The following is an 18473-nucleotide window of genomic DNA, read 5'->3' as shown; positions in this document are numbered from 1 at the left end:
AAATGCACACCTTTGCGCCTCAGAGGATCAGATGAGCAGCTGAGTTGCAGTGGTTTAAACCTGGAGTGTTTTGCTGAGTTGCTTGAGGTTTACACCAACATAAGCAACAGCAGAGCTGTAGACTAATTGCCTGGTTTGAATTTGTGGTGATTGTGAAGAGCTGGTGGTGACTTTGGTTCACAGAAATATTCCAAGAAGCAAAAGGATATTTTCCTAATAGATTGGATCCCTCGACCTCTGACTCCAATCCCAAATCCCTGGGGTATTGCATAATTGGGGAAGGTGGTTGGTGTAGGTGTTAGAGGAAATACCTTCCTGATACATCCAGAAGCAAAAGTTAAGTCTGGCATCATCTTGATGCCCCTGTTTTGCATCTCTGTGAGCACAGAGTCCTGATGGTACAGAATGTACCCACCAAGTACTCAGCTGAGATTATCTGTTCAGGTTGTGGGCTGTTCTGTCATTCTTCCTTGGAAAAACCCTGTTTGGGTTTAAGTTGGATTTGGGAGCAGAAATCCACTGTACAGTCCCCATCTCCCTTCCAACTCATGAGTGTTCATTTAGTCCTTCAACTACCCTGTTTTGCTGTGCTTGTAAACAAATAAATCATAAAAAAGCTGGAGGGCACAGAGCAAATCTGTGGCCCCTGTTGGCACCTGCCTCACCGTGGATAGAGAGAAAAGCCTCTCCAAGGCTGTTTCCTTGGCATTTATGTCTTCTGAGTCAGCTCAGTATCTGAGAGAGAAGCAAGAGAGTTGTTTTGAGGCCTTTGCACCTGCCATGGTGCTGGGCTTATCCAAACAGAGAGAGATTGGACCGCAGCTGAAAAAACAGCCCGGCGCAAGAGCCCGGGATTTTTGACGTCCTTCTTGTGTTTACAACATCCCACCCTCCTCTCTCCCGACTGCAGTCAGGCAGGAATTCTCTTCATTATCTTCTGCCGTGCTTCTCATGCCATTTTTATTAAAAAAAGGAGAGGCAAGGCAAGGGGGAGCGTGTGTGAGAGAGGAGGAAGAAAACAGCCGTATTTGTACAGTCAATGACAATGCAGGAAAAAAGATGGAAGTTTGGGGAGCAGATCTGTTTGGGTTGTCCTAAAGTGACCTCATCCTCTGGCTTACTTATCAATTGCTTTTGGAGCACCTGAGCATGGGGTAGCTTGTAAACACCGTGGTGTTGGTGGATATTTGGTGTAATTCAGGACCTCTGGAAGTGGCACTGGGTGTTTTGGAGGTTGTGAGCAGCATGTGGGGACAGACTGGACAGCTCTAGCCTGCAGATGACAGGACAAGGGATGGTTTAGACCTCTGGGTCCTCTTTTTGTGGTTGTATTCAGTCCACCTTGGCAGCTGATCCAAAGAGTTGCCACGAGGGAAGATGTGGAGTTGCTGCTGATTGCTGCCAGAGGATTTGCTGTTTTGCTCAGCAAGGCTTCCTTGCTAGAGAAGAGGAAAGGTGACAGTGTTAGAGGGAAACAGGGACATCACTGGCAGACCAGGGCTTGTTCTGGGCTGCAAAGAGATGTCCAGGAAATGTTGTCTTTTGACTCTAGAATGTGGTGGGTATTTAAGGTCAAAGCCAGAGGATTCCTTCATGAGGACACTTGAGGTGTAGAATTTGCGTGTTCCACATGACACTGCCTGTGACAGCCATAATTTAATTGGGGATGCTTAAAACTTCGTCATCTTGTCCTTAGATAACAGGAACGCTGTCTGCTTTCATTGCTGCCTGGCCATTTATCTTTTCATAGGGCAGGAGCTGGGCTCAGCCTTAAGGATATTTGAAATTTTGCTGGAAAAAAGTCTTTGCTTTGTGAAAAAACACTCCTGCTGTTATTTGTAGTAGGAAACACATATATGCCGTTGTAGTAGGAAGAGAGGCACGGGATGTTTGCTTCCCCTTGATGCTTTCACTGCCTCTTGAGTGTGTGCTGTGCCCTCAGATGCTGAAGCCCCACGGTGTGCACAGAGCAGATGTGGTTGGGGCAGTGTCAGCTCTGCTGGAACTCAAGGGCATGTGTGTTTCTTCTGTAAATTCAGTGATCCTTTAAACCCACCTTGGTCTGAGTAAAAAAAAAAACAACACAACTTCCCACAGGTATAATTTTCCCTGAAGTTTTCCAGGAACACCCAAACCAAGAGCAGAGGTCCCTCCCCTGGGGGACAGAGCGAGATTAACCCAACTGCCCAGCCTCCCCAGTAAAAACATGAAGACAATTAGAGTTCTGTATTTCTGACCCTGGATCCATCACTAGCCACAGCAGGCAGGCAAGTTGCCCTCGTGGTGCTTCACACAGCACATCCTAATTCCCCCTCTAAGCAGGGCTTGAGTCATTGCTTTTTAATAAGAGTCCTCCCCACAGGCGGAAGCTGCAGCGATCAATGCGGCTTACTCACTTCTCGAAAAGGTCATTAAAAGACCATAGATATAAATTTAAAAGAGTGTTTGTTCACATCCTTGATGTTAAAGATGTTCTTCTCTCTCACCTCCTTAAGTAGCACCGTGCGAAGCCGCCGTGTGCTGGTCCTGCCTGACAGCAAAGTGCCCCTTGTCGCTGTCATTGTGCCATCAGCTCCCGGGGAAGGCAAGAGAGAAAATAAATGCTCAGAATTCACACTTTTATCACCACTTGGAGCGGAGCTTGTCTTGCTGACATCTCCAGATAGAGTCTGTAATATCGACCTTGGTATGATATAACTATATAGGAGAGAATAAACTCTTTTTTTTTGTTTGTTTTCTTTTTCCTTGTGCTCCTTCCTCCCTCACTATGGGACTGGATTACTGCCTGAAGTATTTCACATATCATGCCTTTAGCAGCTATATTTTTCCGAAATGTAGGTACTTTGAAAGAATGTTAAAACTGCTGGTTGCTGCCAATATGATATATTTAACAGTTCAGGAGGATATGAGCATCTCAGGTACCAGTTGTTGAGACGTGAAGTGCCACATCCAGCTCAGTCAGCTTTCTGCCACATCAGGCCAGGCTGAGCTGAAAGCTGAGGCTTGACTTTTGAGTTTCTAAGGTGGCTCTTTGGTGCTCCAGTCCAGGCACATCTCCAGCTCTGCCTGTATGATGCTGGAGGGCACTTTTGGAGCACACGTGTCTCATTTCTGAGCTCCTCTGGGCATGGCTGGTTTGTTGGTGCTGCCCTGGATGTGGCAGCCTGGGGCTCCTCTGCTGTCCCCCAGTGTGGGGAAGACTGTGAAGCTTCAGGTTGTTTCTACCTGGGCTGCCTGAGAGGGGATTTGGGATGTTTCTCATCCCAAGGATTGTCCCCTCTGGAGATCTGTCTCCCAGGTCTGCTGTTGGAGGACCATATGCCTCCAGGCATTTGTCTTCCCTTTCTCTGCATTTTAACCTAAGACAAGGATATTACCTTCATAGCTCATGGGTTATCATGAGCATAAATAACTTCATAGCTCTCATTTTCTACCCAAACTGCAGAGAGGTAAGGAGAGCCAGGCTGTGCAAATACCTAAATGTATGTGTAAGGGGTCAGATACTTTGAGCACCTTCTTTTTTGGAGAAGAAATGGCCCTTTTTTGTGTCAGTAAAGTATAAGGATCATCTGCCTGTCACGACATATCATTTCCCCAAGAGCTTTCCATCTCTGAGCAGCAGGTAGCTGCTGGACATCTCCCCTCCCTGGTGTGTAGCAGGTGACAGGGTTAGTCCACAAAGCAGCCAATATGCTCCATGTCCACAGGGCCCTCTCCCCATGCAAATTTTTCCATTCTCAGTCCATACAATTAAATATGCCAGAGTTCTCCCCAACTAGTAACTCTCTTTTCCAGTTTTCTGTCTTATCCACACCCCCCCCATTCATCTCCAATCCCCTCATAGTTCATAACCACCATATTCTCTCCTGTGCTTGATTCAGTTCTGCATCTTCTTCCATTGTGTCCTCCAAACTTCCCACCCTGTCCAGAAACAAATGTGAACTTTTCCTGTTGTCCCTTTGCTTACATGTACACAAAAACACACACAGACACTAAAACACACACACAGGAACACACTTGCTTCACTTACCCAACTACCAGTGGGTATCAGTAGAAATCATATTAAAAAATCAGAATCTGAACACTCCTATTTTGCACTCAGCCCACCAAAAAGCAGCATGGCTTTATTTATTTTCTAGCTGTTACAGCTGCCCCAACTGTTCATTTGTTAACAGTTTTTTTCAAAGAATTGAACCTTTTTTGTGGTTAGCAGATCCCCAGTGACAAAATCCACATTTCTGCAAGTGTACTTGTTAATCTTAAATATTTTACAAATGATTTTGAGACAGAACTTGAGAAATAACTGCCCTGTACTAATCAGAGCTTGGCTCTGCTTCGATTTCATTAGTATATATCAGAAGCTTCTCGCTTTAGTAAGTGGATTTGTCCAGGAATAAAATCTAGAGGAAACCCTCAGTATTATACAGCAGTGTGTGTTTGGACACTTAAGTTACTTTCCATAATTCTTTTTTTTTTTTTTAACAAAACTTTAAACAAGCCCCAAGGGCAGAAGTTTAAAAATTTTCCCTCTGATTGAATAAACACTCTTACCAATATCTTGGTAGACATCCCCCCAGTCTTGTAGGTGAATTAATATATTGTTTGTGCTACATGAACTCACAAATTCAGCTATTAGAAGCCACAGACTGTTGCTGACAGGAATAAGGTGCTGAAGGAATGAGAAAGCCAGTTGTGCTTTTGTCCCACTGAGTTCCACTCCCATTTCACTGCCGTGTTTGAACAAAGAATCAGATCCCAGTGCAATTCCTTCAGTGCCAGTTATTTTGCAGGCACAGTATCCATGAGAAACAGCTTTGTTGTAAAATATAATGTGGGATATTGGAGTTTAAGTCATGCTTGTTAATTTAATGAATGCTGCAACAAGATACTTATTTCACCTTGAAGATTGAAGATTTCATTGATACCCACATCAGTGGCTTTGCTGCTCTGTGTAGTAGATGTATCTCCTCCCAGTACACACCCCATTAAATATGTGCTTTTTGACCAAGTTCCTGTGACAAAAAGACACGTATATTACTGTCAGTAATTGGGGCAATGTGAGTGTAGTAAGCAGAGGACTGTCAGGGGTTAGGGAAGAGCTGGGCTGCCTTATGGGCCCTGCAATTAGCCTGATTGATGACTTTGAGCAAATCATTTTGCCTTCACTACTCCCTGGCTTTACAGATTGGATACAATGAGGATAAGGGTAATGAGTTCCTTTGTGGAAGGTTTTGAGTTTTGATAATGCAAAAGACATTGTAAAAGAGCTAAACATTTTTATTAGGCTTATATTATTCCTGTATTGCATATAAAAATTACTCTTCGTTTACAGATGCACAGGATTTGGGTTATTATGGCTTTGCATAAATATGTAGCAATTTGCTCATTCTTTCTGTGAGTATTTCGATGTTAATACCATGATCCAGTGCTGTTGTGTGGATCCTATTTTTTTTGCTCACTCTACTTTTTTTAAATACCCATATGCAAAGCAGATTATTTATTTATCTATCACTGAAACATCCTCAGTCCCATTCTGTCTTAAGCTAATAGTCAAGTTCCCACTGGCTCCAGCTGCAGTTGGATTGAGCTCAGGGCTGCTCAGGAAATAATGAGTGTTTACAGGGTATTTTAAGTTCCCTAATTGAACTGTGCCACAAACTTGCTGATAATGCTGTCCCTGGTGTGACAGATAGGAGCAGAAGTGTCCAAGGCTGGACACAGTGAGGCACAGGGCTGGTTCCTCAGGTGTTGAAGTACATGGACTGTCAGTAATGCTCTTAGTGTTTCCCACTGCACATGGTGAGGATTGACAGTGCCATGGTGCCAGTGCAATGCCATCCCTGCAGTGGGTGTGAGCAGCAGCACAGCAAACTGCATGATTTTCATCAGGAAATGGTTTAGCTGCCAAATGTTCAAGAATTTGCACCTATTTCAGGGCTGTGCATAAATCAAGTGTGGACAGAGCTGACCGTGCTCACAAGGAAAAGACACCCAACCAAAAATCCATCCCACCAAAAAGAGGCAGGAACATTCGGAAGACCTGAATGAACTAAACTTTGCCTTTTTTAGCATCCAACCCCCACTTTCAGTACCTCCTTCTCTGCCCTTTGCTGCTGCCTTTGTTGTACCAATCCCTCAGTATCTCCTCTTGCCTCGCAGGGAGCTGAGTGACAGGACCACGTACACGTACCAGGTCGTCATTGTTTCCGGGATGGAGGAGAGTGAACCTTCCCCTGCTCTCGTCTATATCTCTGGAAGTGGATACTGTGGAGATGGGATTATCCAAATGTAAGTCTGGAGTGAGCAAACAGATAAATCTGGGCACATCTACTCAAGCCAGAATCAGAGACTAGGAAGGAACCGATGACCTCTGATGTCTCCTTAGTTCAGGCCAGCTCTCCTCTGTGGATAATGACTCATGTGCTGATGATTACCAGGATGAGGACATTTAATTGTAACGTAGGCCCTGCTATCCTGGCACCAGGAGATACAGACAGAGATACAGATAATGGAGCCCAGACAGCAGGATCGATAGGAAAGTCCGCTGTGTGCTGTTTATGCTGTTTGTCCGTGTATCCATAGCTTTATACATGTAAATGACATTTCCTATACAGGGCTGAAGTAAGTGCTGGAAAAATCCACACGGCCTTGGATGCTGCCCTTACACTTGGTGTCCCCTGTGTCTCACAGCTGGGGCACAGGGTAAAACCCTGCCACGTGTTGGGCCAGGTTCCTGGTGCAACCTCTTGTTCGACCGTCCACCAGAGCTGGGATGCATTTGGAGGTGATAGATTTGGCCTCTGAGAATTGCATGTTCTCAATCAGCTCCCCTCTGTCACTGGCTGCCAGTCCCCAGGCCACTGAAAATGTAAAACAATCCTTCACAAACTGTGTTAGGGTTTATTCTTTTACTATGTTGGCCCTTAAGGCCACTGCTTCAAAGCTTCCTGGCATTAGGTAATTTAATTATTTAAACTGTGGAAGTAACAACAAGCAAGTGCTTAATCCAGCCAGTGTTCTCTGCTTGGAATAATGCTGATCAGCAATCACACAGCACAACCCTGTCAGACGATACACCTGGCAGCAAATATTTGCAGGATGAGGCCCAACAGGCAAGGAAATCAAAGAGAACAACCAAACAACATATGAATCCAGGGCAGACTTGGAAAGAGAGGTGGAGAAAGACAGATTAATTCTGCTTTACATAACTTTTCTGCTACTGTTATGTTTGCACATTCCTCAAACATCACTTGTGGCTTTGCAGCAAGTGTCAAACAATAGCTGAGCTGCCTCAGGAGCGAGCAGGAACCAGACTGTGTCACAGCTTGGTTGGTTGTGGCCCCACTTGCAGCTGTGGCAGCCCCTTTCTCATCTGGTTCCCACTCTTCTCCCCACACGCTGCTTCAACCGTGGGGGCTGGTCCAATGACACCACCTGCTCCCTGTCAACCACTCTCCTCCAAGTGCTGTCACCTGGAACAGCCCAGCACCAGACTTTAAGCCTTGTTATTCCCAGCTGGGGTCACAGTCTGGCCCTTCCAGATTTAATACAAAGAGTTTCAGAGATTCCTGTTCTCTTTTTCCCCACCTGCTGAGCTGCAGCCACACCAGCTATGAAGGAAGTTGCTCATAACCTCATCAGAGAACAGCAAGTGGTATCCACATGTGCAGCAGAGAAGTGGCCAGGCGAGCCTGTGGACCAGGAATGATGAAACTCAGGGCTGGAGCACAAGGGAGGATGTATTTTAGGGGTTGGCATAGAAAGCTGTTGTACTAGTTTTCAGGACTTTGGGGTTCTTCAGCGGGGTTGCAGCAATCACTGGAATGATACTATTTGCCGTCTGACTGCTTTTTTGCATGTGTGTGCCCTGCCTGCAGAGAACTGGGGGAAGAATGTGATGACATGAATAAGATCAACGGGGATGGCTGCTCCCTCTTCTGCCTGCAGGAGTTGTCCTTCAACTGCATCGGTAAGTCCAGCTCGGAGCCCTTCCACTCACGGTGGGCAACAACTCCATGCAGAGTGCAAGGGAAAAAAATTGACAGTATTTTCAGCATTTCCAGCTGAAGAGTTGTCATGGAAGAGAGAAAAAAGGTGGAATTTGTAGGTTTGAAAGGCGAACATATCTTCCCAGCTTCTGGTCATTTTGATGGGAAATTGGTTCTGCTGGCTTTGAAACAGCCTGGGACTTAAGGCTAAGTCAGCCATTGTGGGACTGATCCAAAGCCCATTGAAGTCAGTGGGTGGTTTTCCACTGGCTTCAATAGGCTTTAGATCTGACTACGTGAGAAGACATGAACTGATTTTTTTTCTGGTAAACAGGAGGAGGAGTGAAAGGGGAAGGGACTGAGACCAGAAGCAAGTCCAGCTGAGGTCACACCTCCTTTGAGTTGCAAATCAATATCTGAGGATCAAAGGTCTGGCTAATCCCCTTTTTCAGAGGTGAAAACTACTTAATCAGATTTCATTTGCAAGCCTGGTTTGCTCTGATTAGCAAAACCTGTAAGCACAATGGCCGGAAGATGCTCGAGCTATCGGGGATAGCAGGGCTGCAGTTGTGAGCTTTACATATTTATTAAACTCTCTAAGAATGCTGGGGACAGAGGAGGGAAATGGAGACCAGTTTACACTGCACCTTCTGTGGGGTAGCCCCACGATGTGGGGTTGCTTTTCCCAACCAACAGGGCTCTGTGAGGTCTGGGAAAGAATGAATCACACAGAGCTTCAAGAACCAAAGTTAATGTTTATTAAGGGTCGGCTTTTTCTCAAGACATTTTATGGGAGTCCTTATCTGGACTGACCAAGAAAACCCTCTGTCCCCATGTAGTGATCCCGTGCCTTCAGCTCAGGGCATTGGTCCTAAGCAGATAATACAATGTTGGCAAGTCTGAAATTTGCTCTTTTTGGCAATCTGACCATTATCTCTTGTGCCTGGAGCAACATATAACAGACCCCACAGGCACCATGTTTCCCTGGGGTGGTAAGCTGGGGACTGGTTGGCTCATCAGAACATTTTTACTTCAGCATCCCACACTGTGAGACTTGAGGCCTGATTTGTTGATGTGCTTATTTACATACATAAATAGCTCTTTTGAAATTGAGCATATTTATGGTCGAGGCTAATTGTGACTATTGGTGGTCTTGAAGTTACGTTTGTGTTTCAAGTAACTTGCTGCCTTAGAGCCTCAAGCACTTGAAAGATGTTAGTCATAATATTTTGAAAGTGAGATAAACACTTACGTAAATGTTTTGGGTTCTCCAGAAGTCAGGCGTAGTGTGAGGCTGGTTCCAGCAAGGGTTTAAGCTGGAGCTGGGTGGCTGTATCTGTATCACCCTGCTCACCAGCAGGTCTGAATTCCTTGCTCCAGGTCTGCACTTTGACCACGTCCCAGTGGTTTTTTTGGGCATGACCAATGATTGTTGGTTCTCAAAAATAAAACAGGTGGTGTGGGCTGGGTGGGAGCTGCAAAATGTTCCAAATAGGTCCATGGACAGGAGTAACAGTGGGGTGTCCCAAGCCTTGGACCACACAGTGGTGTCCTGCCAGGGGTGTGCAGGAGTCTGCTTTATGCCTGTGTACATAAAATCATAGAATTGGTTATGCTGGAAAAACCCTTAAGATCATCAAGTCCGACTGTATCATCCATCCACCATCATCCAACCATCCATCCATGGTCAACCAACATGTTCATCTCCAGGACCAGCAACGGGGCTGGTTAAGAGTGTGGAGCAAAAGCTGTCTGACAGCAAAGTGATTGGAAAATGAAGCAACTAAAACACACACGTGGATTTTGCTGTGCCATTACAGAGGAAGTGGTTTTTCAGATTTGCTTGTGTTGGAAAGGAAAGGGGAATTCCAGGGGTGAAAAGTTGTTTGTTTGTCATGAGCTTTGGAAGGTTGTGGGTTTGCACGGGTCCTGAATTACAAAATGATATCAAATTGCCTGTGAAATACCAAATCCAGGGACTCAGATGAATCAAACCAGCTGACTCAAAGGGAAGGTGCAGGCACACAAATGTTTTGTTGTGAGCTGTGGTGGTGGGACTACTGTGGTGTGGAGATCTCAGTGTGTGAGCAGGGTCTGCCAGGGCAGAACTGCTGCTGGTTTTTGCAAACACTGCCTGCATCAAGTGTCTAGGACAGGTTCACAGAAGGTAATACCTGGGAAACAGGTCCTGTTGGCTTTTGTGACTGCTGGACCACCACGAATTATGACACCAAGAGCTAAAGAGACACTGCTGGTTCATCTTTCAGACAAATGAACTGTGCTGATTTATATTCCCTTTTAACATATCAAGCACTAAAATCTCACCAGTAAACATAAAGATGTTGTGCAAGTGAGTGGCTGTTCATATTACATAATAAATAATAATAAAAAAGAGCAGAAATTCAGCATTCTCCACAGTCTAATAGTATCAGACCTGATCCTCTGCCTTAAGCCAAACAAAATTCTTCTTTGATACTGGTGGAGTGTTTTCTTGGAAAACACAGAATTCTCAGGTTCCTGTTTGAGGAGCACAGAAAAAAAATAAGTGTAATTTATTTCCGTGTTTGCAAGGCTAACACATGTTATAATCCTGTAGGACAAGAAGTAATTATTTCAGACAGTGTTATTTTTGCAGTGATGTTCTTGTTGTATTATGTAGCTCTTTAGAGCCCCGGGAATCACTCCCCTTCACCAAAGAATTCAGTGAGCCTCAAACACATGTTCAGAGGCTTTGCTGAATCGGGGGCCTCAGGGTTTGATCTTGCAAATGCTTTCTTCCAGGCATGTTTCTGAACTACCACAAGGCATTCTTTAGTCTTCAGCAAATCTAACCACAACAGTGAATGCAATGCCTGTCACAAATTGGCTGCAGGATTGGGTCCCACGTGGCTGAAAATAATCGCTAAACATTTTGTTTGCTGAAGGCAGGACGGGTGGGGCGTCATCGGGGGGGGGTTCCATAGCAGGGGGTGCAAAGCCCAAGTGGGCTCCTTCCTCCCAAAGCAGAGACCACGGAAGTCACCTCGCTTGGTAGAAGAGAAATACAACAGAGCCCGCAAGCACCACCAAGCTTTAGATTTAGAGCCATGAATCACAGCATAATTTAGGTTCGAAGGAGTCTCTGGAGGTCTCTGGTCCAAGGAGGGCCAACTTCAAAGTTAGATCCAGCTTCAAAGTTGGAGCATGTTGCTCAGGGTCATGTTCAGCTGTGTTCTGGATATTTCCAAGGATGGAGGCAGCCTGTTTGCAGGTGTCCCTCTGCCTCTCTTGCTCCCTTTGCCTTTTAGGATCATGAGGTTTATGGGGTTTTTTAATCGGTCCAACTTTCCTTTGACTAAATGGCACAAGGCTCTCAAGACACTTTGCTCTAGTGCCTGTAATAAAATTAGGCTTCTTTTTATTTTTTGTCTTGGTTTTGTTTTCCCTCCTCCTTTCCTCTCTAATCAGATAACAGTGGATCAATCTGCTCTGCCAGGGAGGAGAGGGGGTGGGGGAAGGAAGGAGGGAGGCAAGGAAGAAAACTGTGTGGTCTTACTGTCAGGCTGTCCTGGCCTTCTTGGAGCACAAAGCCGAGGAACAGAACACAGAAAAGATTAATAGCGTTTTCTTCCTGCAACATGCTGAAGAGCGACAGTGAGATTAATTAATTAATTAATGGAAGCATCTGGCAGTGCTCCTTTTTTTTTTTTTTATAAGTTCTGCAGTGCACTCGTCCTTCCCCATCCTCAAATTTATCATCTCTACCTTTCCCCCCCTCCCCTTGTTTCGTACAGCGGATTTTACATATTTTATCCCCTCTGCACAGAATTCGGTCCCGCGGGGGAAGTTTCACTTTGCCTTTTGATTTGTAGGAGACAGGTGATTCCGAGTGGTGTCCGTGTGACTGATGCACCCCTCTCCTACCTCTCGGCTACTTTTCTTTCACCTTGGTCTTGATTACTCCCGGGACGACCGATTTTCGCGGTTACCGCGGATCTCGGCCAAGTTCAACCTGTGTAAAGCAGCCCCCATTTGTAAGAGTTATGACTCGCAGTTGTGGGAACCCAGGGCTTAGCTCTTGATCCGTTCCCAGCGGAGCAGTGAGAAATGGGTGTCTGAGGCACAGCTGAGCACCTTGTCCTTGGCGTGCACTCCCACACACCAACATCGTGCGCGCGCACATATCCAGATATATGTGCGGACGCTGAGAAAGAGCCCGGCTTTCATTTGCATTCCTTTTGTGGAGTGGGATGTGCATTATGCATTGATTTAGCTCACCAGGGCTGAAGAAAGAGAAGGATATAATAAAAAAGATGCAGAGATCAATAAAAAAGGAGGGAGGGGGGAGAGAAAGTAATATGAAAAGAGATGAGTAAAGACTGATAGACACATTGAAACACAGCTGGGAAGTAGCTCCAGAACTTCTATCTCCCTTTAAGTTTGCCAGGTAATTTATGGGGTTTTCAGTCGCATCTTATTGGTGTTATTATTGCTACACTTTATCTCCTTTGCTTATAAGGGACTCTTGGCTAAAGCCTTTTTACAGCAGAACAGGGCAGCACTTCCACTGACTTCCACATGTGAGTGGTTGCCCTGAAGAATGGGAATGTTTCAGGTTAGACACACGTCTCTGTGGTGTGTTGGATCGGGGCCTCAGGGATGTAAAATACAAAGAAAAGGCACAGAGTAGAGGAAAAGAGAAAATAAATATATCTAGCTCTTGAATTTACCACTAGTTTCTGGCATGCTTGAAGCATTAGTCACCAGTGGTTGTGCAGGGAGAAGTATGATTTTAATTTGACAATGATCCTTAAACACCTTTTCTTTTGCTCCTGCTTGGCCTCAAATGTTTGTCTGCTACCTTACAAATCTGGATCTGTCCTCCTCCTCCTCAGAGGCCTCTCCCTCCAGCTGTGAGCCTTACCTTTGTGGGAGCTCTATCCTTTACCTCTCCCATTATCCATAAATTAAGCATAGCACTTTCCCCTAATCTTATTGTTTGGCGGGCTGCATTGCATTCAGGGAAATGATTAATATTCATGAGCTTGCTATCTCTGTTTGGTGCATAATCCTCTGGGGAAATTGCAGTGTTAAATGAGTGACACAAACCTAATTTTATATGTCTTTTCTTTCCTTTCTTTCTTTTTCCTTTTTTCCCTTTCTGACAGAGGAGTAATGTGCTTAAAATAAATTGATGGATGACCATCCATATTCATTGTGGGCATGCTTTGAGAGCCGTGCCTCGCTCCCATCCTCTCCCCCTCCCTTCCTCATACCATTGCATAGGAACACAGCTTTGGCTGCTGAAACTGTGGCCCCGCACAGCAGCTAATGGTGATTTTGCCTTCTTTCATGAGCATTAAATAGGCCTTGGCTGACCCTGCCGAGGGCTTTCAGTAGAACAACAGCATGGGAGAAACTGAGCCACCTTGCAAGAGAAACTCAGCATCTCCCAGGGCATCAATAAGGTGAAAGCATTGACCAAGGAGCTTGGGAAAGAGTGTTGCTGTTGTTCAAGCAGCTGAGGTTCTATAGCAGAATTTCATGGCAAATAGTAATGAATTTACTGACCAGGCTTACTCAGATGATATTTGTGTGACTCCTTCAGCTCAAGGCAAATACTTTGAAGCTGAGTGTTTCCTGCAGCTCGCGGGAGTGTGGCTACATGTTCTAAAATGTCTAAGCACTCCTTTGGCAAGTTAGTAATCATAAAGTCTCTTAAAGTGATTTTCAAGACTGTCATCATTAATAGTGCAATCCTAGGAGATTCAGCTGAGCCACAGAGCAGAGAGAGCAGGCATCTCAGGCAGCAAAATACAAAAGAGAATGTGGGCTTTTTTGTGGGGGAGAATGTGGGCTGGAGTGGTATTTGCCTGCATTTTTCCCAAGGCCAGTGACTCCAGCCCAGCTCAATCCAGCTTTGGTTTTTAGGACACAGCTACAATGAGAGCCCAGCAGCAGAATTACTCCTGCGTTTGTTGCATCCCTCACACATTACTCTCTGTGGATCAGAGAGGCTGGTCGTAATTCCTTCCTTAGAGCATCCTCTGTGACTCAACAGCAACTTGCTGTGCTCGGAGGATGATGCTGAGCACAAGACCTTCCTTTGCAATAACATCCAACCACATGCACAAACAAGCAGTTTGTTTTCTTTGGGTAATGGCACCGCTGGGTTTTTGCTCTTGGACTCCTTCTCAGCCTCCCAAGCATGTCAGGTGTTGAGAAGGGCCACCCTGGCCACCCTTCTCATGGTTGTAGTTGTTGCTCCCTTGTGTGACAGAAACCTTTTCAGTTGAACAGTCTCCAAGTATAGCTGATAAATCTATATAGTATTAAAATCCTCTTGGCATCACTTTTCTGATTTATCTGATCATCCAGGGAGGGAAACAAGGTGAGGTGGAAAGAGAATGTGTGTTGTAGTGCTCTTACAACATGCCTGGTTGCCTGGGCTTGGGAATGGCCACCTTGGCTCCTGTTCTTTGTGCTGACCAGTGACAGGATCCTGGGGAATGGCCTGAAGTTGTGTCAGGAGAAGTTTAGGATGGATATTAGAAAAAGTTCTTCCCACAGAGAGGGTGGTTGGCACTGAACAGGCTCCCCAGGGCAGTGAGCACAGCACCGAGGCTGCCAGAGGTCCAGGAGGGTTTGGACAATGCTGTCAGGCACATGGTGTGACTCCTGGGGACAGTTCTGTGCAGGGCTGAGGGTTGGACTCCATGGTCATTGTGAGTCCATTCCAACTTGGCATGTTCTGTGATTCTGTGGTTTTAAGGATGGCCACATTGGCTCCTGTTGGCTATGTCTGGTTACCTGGACTTGGGGATGGCCACCTTAGCTAGCTGCAGAACAGACAAGATCTTACTACCACTGCCAGCAATAGGAAATATCCTTTCTCTTAAGTGACACTCATGTTCCTGGAGGTGAAATATCAAATTTCAGTGCCGGGCTCTGCGAGGGAGCTGTAACTGGATCTGTCTGCAGCACGCAGATCAATTGCATAATTATGGTGCCCCGACCGCTATATCGGAGCTCATACCGACGAGCCGAGTCACGCCACACAGAGCAAGCCCGTCACACCCAGGAATGTATTTCCACGAAGCAGCTGAATTGCTGGGGAGCCACACTCCGCAAAGCCTGCCTGCTCCCTTCAGGAGATGCTCAGACACGATTGTCATCTTCCACGGAAAAAGCCTCCTGCGAGGCCCCTGGATGTTCCGCAGCGGATTGCGACACCCGCGCTGCCTTCGCTTCCAAGGTTTCTGTTTTATTTCATCGAAGGAAGACGTCACAATTGTATTGATATGCGGCTTCATTCGGAAAGGTCTGCCCGAGCTCCGCGTAATGGTTTTCCTCTCTTCAAATCAGGACATCCAGGAAGGAAAATAACTCTTGAATATTTTACTGTAGCAGGAAATATCTCTGTCTCTGCCTTCTTCAATATTAAAGAAGAGATTAGCAGATATCCTGGAAGCAGGCCATGTTATTCACTCTCTTCCCACTGAAGCCAAAGGTGAAACTCCCATAGAAATAAATGGAGCAGGTTCTGCGGTCACTCAGCCGCCGGGTTCATGTGATCTGCAGTGGAATTATTTCTCCCTTTGTGATAGAAACCTCTGGATACATTTCTCCTCCTCTGTGTGAACATAAACACCGGCGCTAGAGATGCCGATTAAGTGACGTGGTGGTAAAACGCTGCTTCTGCAGAAGTTGCTGACTTTGGTGAGCCTGGGGTTTGGCCCTCGCCGTGTCTGAAGGCCTGCACACCTCTGGACAGACCTTTCAGGGGTTAAAATGTGAAGCTCGTTCTGTTCCAAGAATTTGTTACTCTGAGACAATGCTTCTGCATTTTTGTCCCCCCTTTTTTTTTTTTTTTTCTTTTTTTTTTTTTTTTTTTCCGGACAAACAGTTATGTGGCATGAGGCTTGTTATAGTTGGAAACATCCCTAAGTAAACAGCTGAGCTTAAAAATACTCCTTTTTTTTTTGTCTGGCCTTTTAAAAAAATAGTAGTTGTTGCACAAAAGAAGACTATGCCGATGCCAATCACTGCGTTCCAGCTGAAAACAGGAAGCTGCCCCCAGTGTCTGTCCCCAGAACTTTGACTACCCTGCTTGGACATTAAAAGCCTTGTTGGAGGATGTGCCCTGTGCCATGAATTGGATCTCTTCATCTCTCTTTTTTTTAATGAGGTGAAAGGCTGCCTATCACTGATAAGTCTATATCCTGCATGTTTGCTTCCTGGCCTCTACCAGACTTCATTCATTTTGCTGATGATTTTCCAGCTTCTCTTCAAACAGGTAACAGCGATGGCAAGTTACCTGCTCATCCAGACCTGCTCTGGCAGGTGCTTCCCAGTGCTCCCTAAATCCTCTGCATTATCTTGAGCATCCTGTCATTTCTGAACCCCAGAGCAGAGGTCTGTATTTCAATACAAAAGGCTGCCTCTTGCACTGTGCTGGGGCAGCTTAGGAAGCAAAGAGAGATGGAGTTTGCATCATTTTCTGGTGCAACATACACGAGCCCCAAGATCATCTGGATCTTAAAGCCTTAAAGAGTGAGCAAACCAGGCCTTGCTGACCTATTTCTCCAACAAACCCCCCATCTCCAGGTTGGTGCTGTCACAGAGCCTTCAGGGATTCCCAAACACCACAGAAATCTTTGCTGAACTGGAGACTGCCTTGTCCCACAGCAAGGGCAAGACAGGGGCGTTGTTTTGGCCCCCAACATTTTTGTGCCTTCAGAAAGAACTTTTCCAGGGAAAAGGAGCCTGGGCTGCCTGAATGAATACAGGTTCCCTGAGCTCAGCTGAGAATCCTGCAGCATCTGTTGCCAATCCCCCAGAGATGCTCTCTCCTGCTGCCAGGTGCTGTGCCTGCAGACATATTACTGTTCTAGATTTAAGCTGGATTTCCAGGCAACTGATTTTTAATTTTTTGAAGTCATTTTTCCCTTGAGGACAAATCAGATTTCCTTTATGTTCCCTTCCTCCATATCTACTTCAAATCAGATTCATATATGAAGTGAGAAGTCCACGGTGTTGATGAACATGCGTGACCAACACATCGATATGAACTTCAGCATGTCTTGGGAGCCTGTAGACCACTGTGGGGACAAAAACCAGCTCATATTGTTAAAAAGAGAACAGAAAAGGCATTTTGTATCATCTCCAGCTACTGCTTCCTAGAAATACTCCACCTCTGACACTGCCCTCCCCAACTTTGAACCTGTAGAACTCTGGATTTAAATGAGCTGCATTCACATCACTGAGGAAAGGGAAGAAACCTGTTTTTATTTTGTGAGGGCAATAGTAGGAAGAAACAACCTGGTTGTCCTTCACTTTGATCGTGAAAATGTAAACCCCAACACATAACCTGCCAAACATCCAAGACCACAGGAAGAATCTGGAGTCAGAGCTGGTGCTCAACACGTGGGGAAGGAAGAATCTTTGCTGCTTTTTGGCAGCCCACCCAGTGATGCACCACATTTGGATGATGAGGGTTGATGCCCTCGTGTCTGGGAAGGATTTAATCACATCCCCCTCTTCGCCATCACTCAGAATTAGGAAGCTCACAGGGAGGAAAGGTCCTCCCCTCTTCTCACCAACGCTCCCCTCAAAGCCCAGCACTGCAAGCTGAATGGTGTGTCAACAGTAGGACTTACAGATCTTCCTTAGAAGTAAACTAGGGTTGTAAAGCCACTTTCCCCCACCATTTTTCAAAGCACACAAAGGCGAGTGGGTGCCTCATCTCTCAGCTTTTGTGCGTGGTGTCATCCCGCCGGCGCAGGGTGAGGCAGCTCTCCAGGGCCAGCACAGCACAAGGGCTCATGACAGTGCAGTTCAGCAGGACTTTGTTAATCATTTAGGCAGCCTCCATTTAATTCAGACATCCCAGTCTCTGCGCTCGGTTCCTCCCTCGGGTTTTGCAGACTCTGAGCAGACAGATTTATTGGGGTCTTAGGCATAATCAGGAACAAATTAGCCTCTGTTAGGATCACACACTGGCCTGGATCACAGCTATTCAAAGGCTGCCTTCCCATCCATGTGAGTTTGAATTAAGTCATCGGGTTGGAGTAGGTCTTGAGTATTCTTTTATCCCAAACACATGATCTTATCAGAAGCCCATTACGTTTATCATCGCATTAGGAGGGAACATTTGGAGCCAGTGCAGGAGTATGCTGCTATATAAATGTTGTGCTTACTTCAGTGCCTGTCGTGAAAATAAGTCAGTGCTCTGGGAAGGCTGGGAAACACTGTCTAAATGCATGTGCCTAAAATTAGGCTGTGAGTTTCTCTGGGTATGTGTTTGCAACAGTGGGGTGGCTGAGTCAGGGATGTGTAAAGAGAGCGTACAAGTGTTTGTGTGTCAGTGTTTCTGTCAGTGTGGGTGTGTGGCAGGATGATGGTGTTTCACTGTATGTGTATATCTGACTGTGCATATGCTTAAAGGCTGAAGGTCAGGTCTTTTTAACGTGGTAGGTATTTTCCTTTCTTTTTTTTTTTTTCTTT

At 45.8% G+C, this 18473-nt stretch overlaps 1 protein-coding gene across 2 annotated transcripts in view; it reads left to right on the top strand.

The window, feature by feature from the left end:
- The window catches only part of PAPPA (pappalysin 1), a 181872-nt gene that overhangs the window by 84546 nt on the left and 78853 nt on the right, over nt 1-18473 (top strand). For both annotated transcript variants that reach the window (XM_017829250.1, XM_017829249.1), the window contains exons 8-9: nt 6160-6288; nt 7878-7969. In XM_017829250.1, coding sequence (XP_017684739.1) covers nt 6160-6288; nt 7878-7969 — 221 coding nt within the window. The remainder of the gene's footprint in view (nt 1-6159; nt 6289-7877; nt 7970-18473) is intronic.

The sequence above is a fragment of the Lepidothrix coronata genome, unplaced genomic scaffold, assembly GCF_001604755.1.
Source record: "Lepidothrix coronata isolate B3197 unplaced genomic scaffold, Lepidothrix_coronata-1.0 Scaffold160, whole genome shotgun sequence".
Taxonomy (NCBI): domain Eukaryota; kingdom Metazoa; phylum Chordata; class Aves; order Passeriformes; family Pipridae; genus Lepidothrix; species Lepidothrix coronata.
Note: the sequence above shows the minus strand (reverse complement) of the source record. Positions and strands in the feature narration are given on the sequence as shown.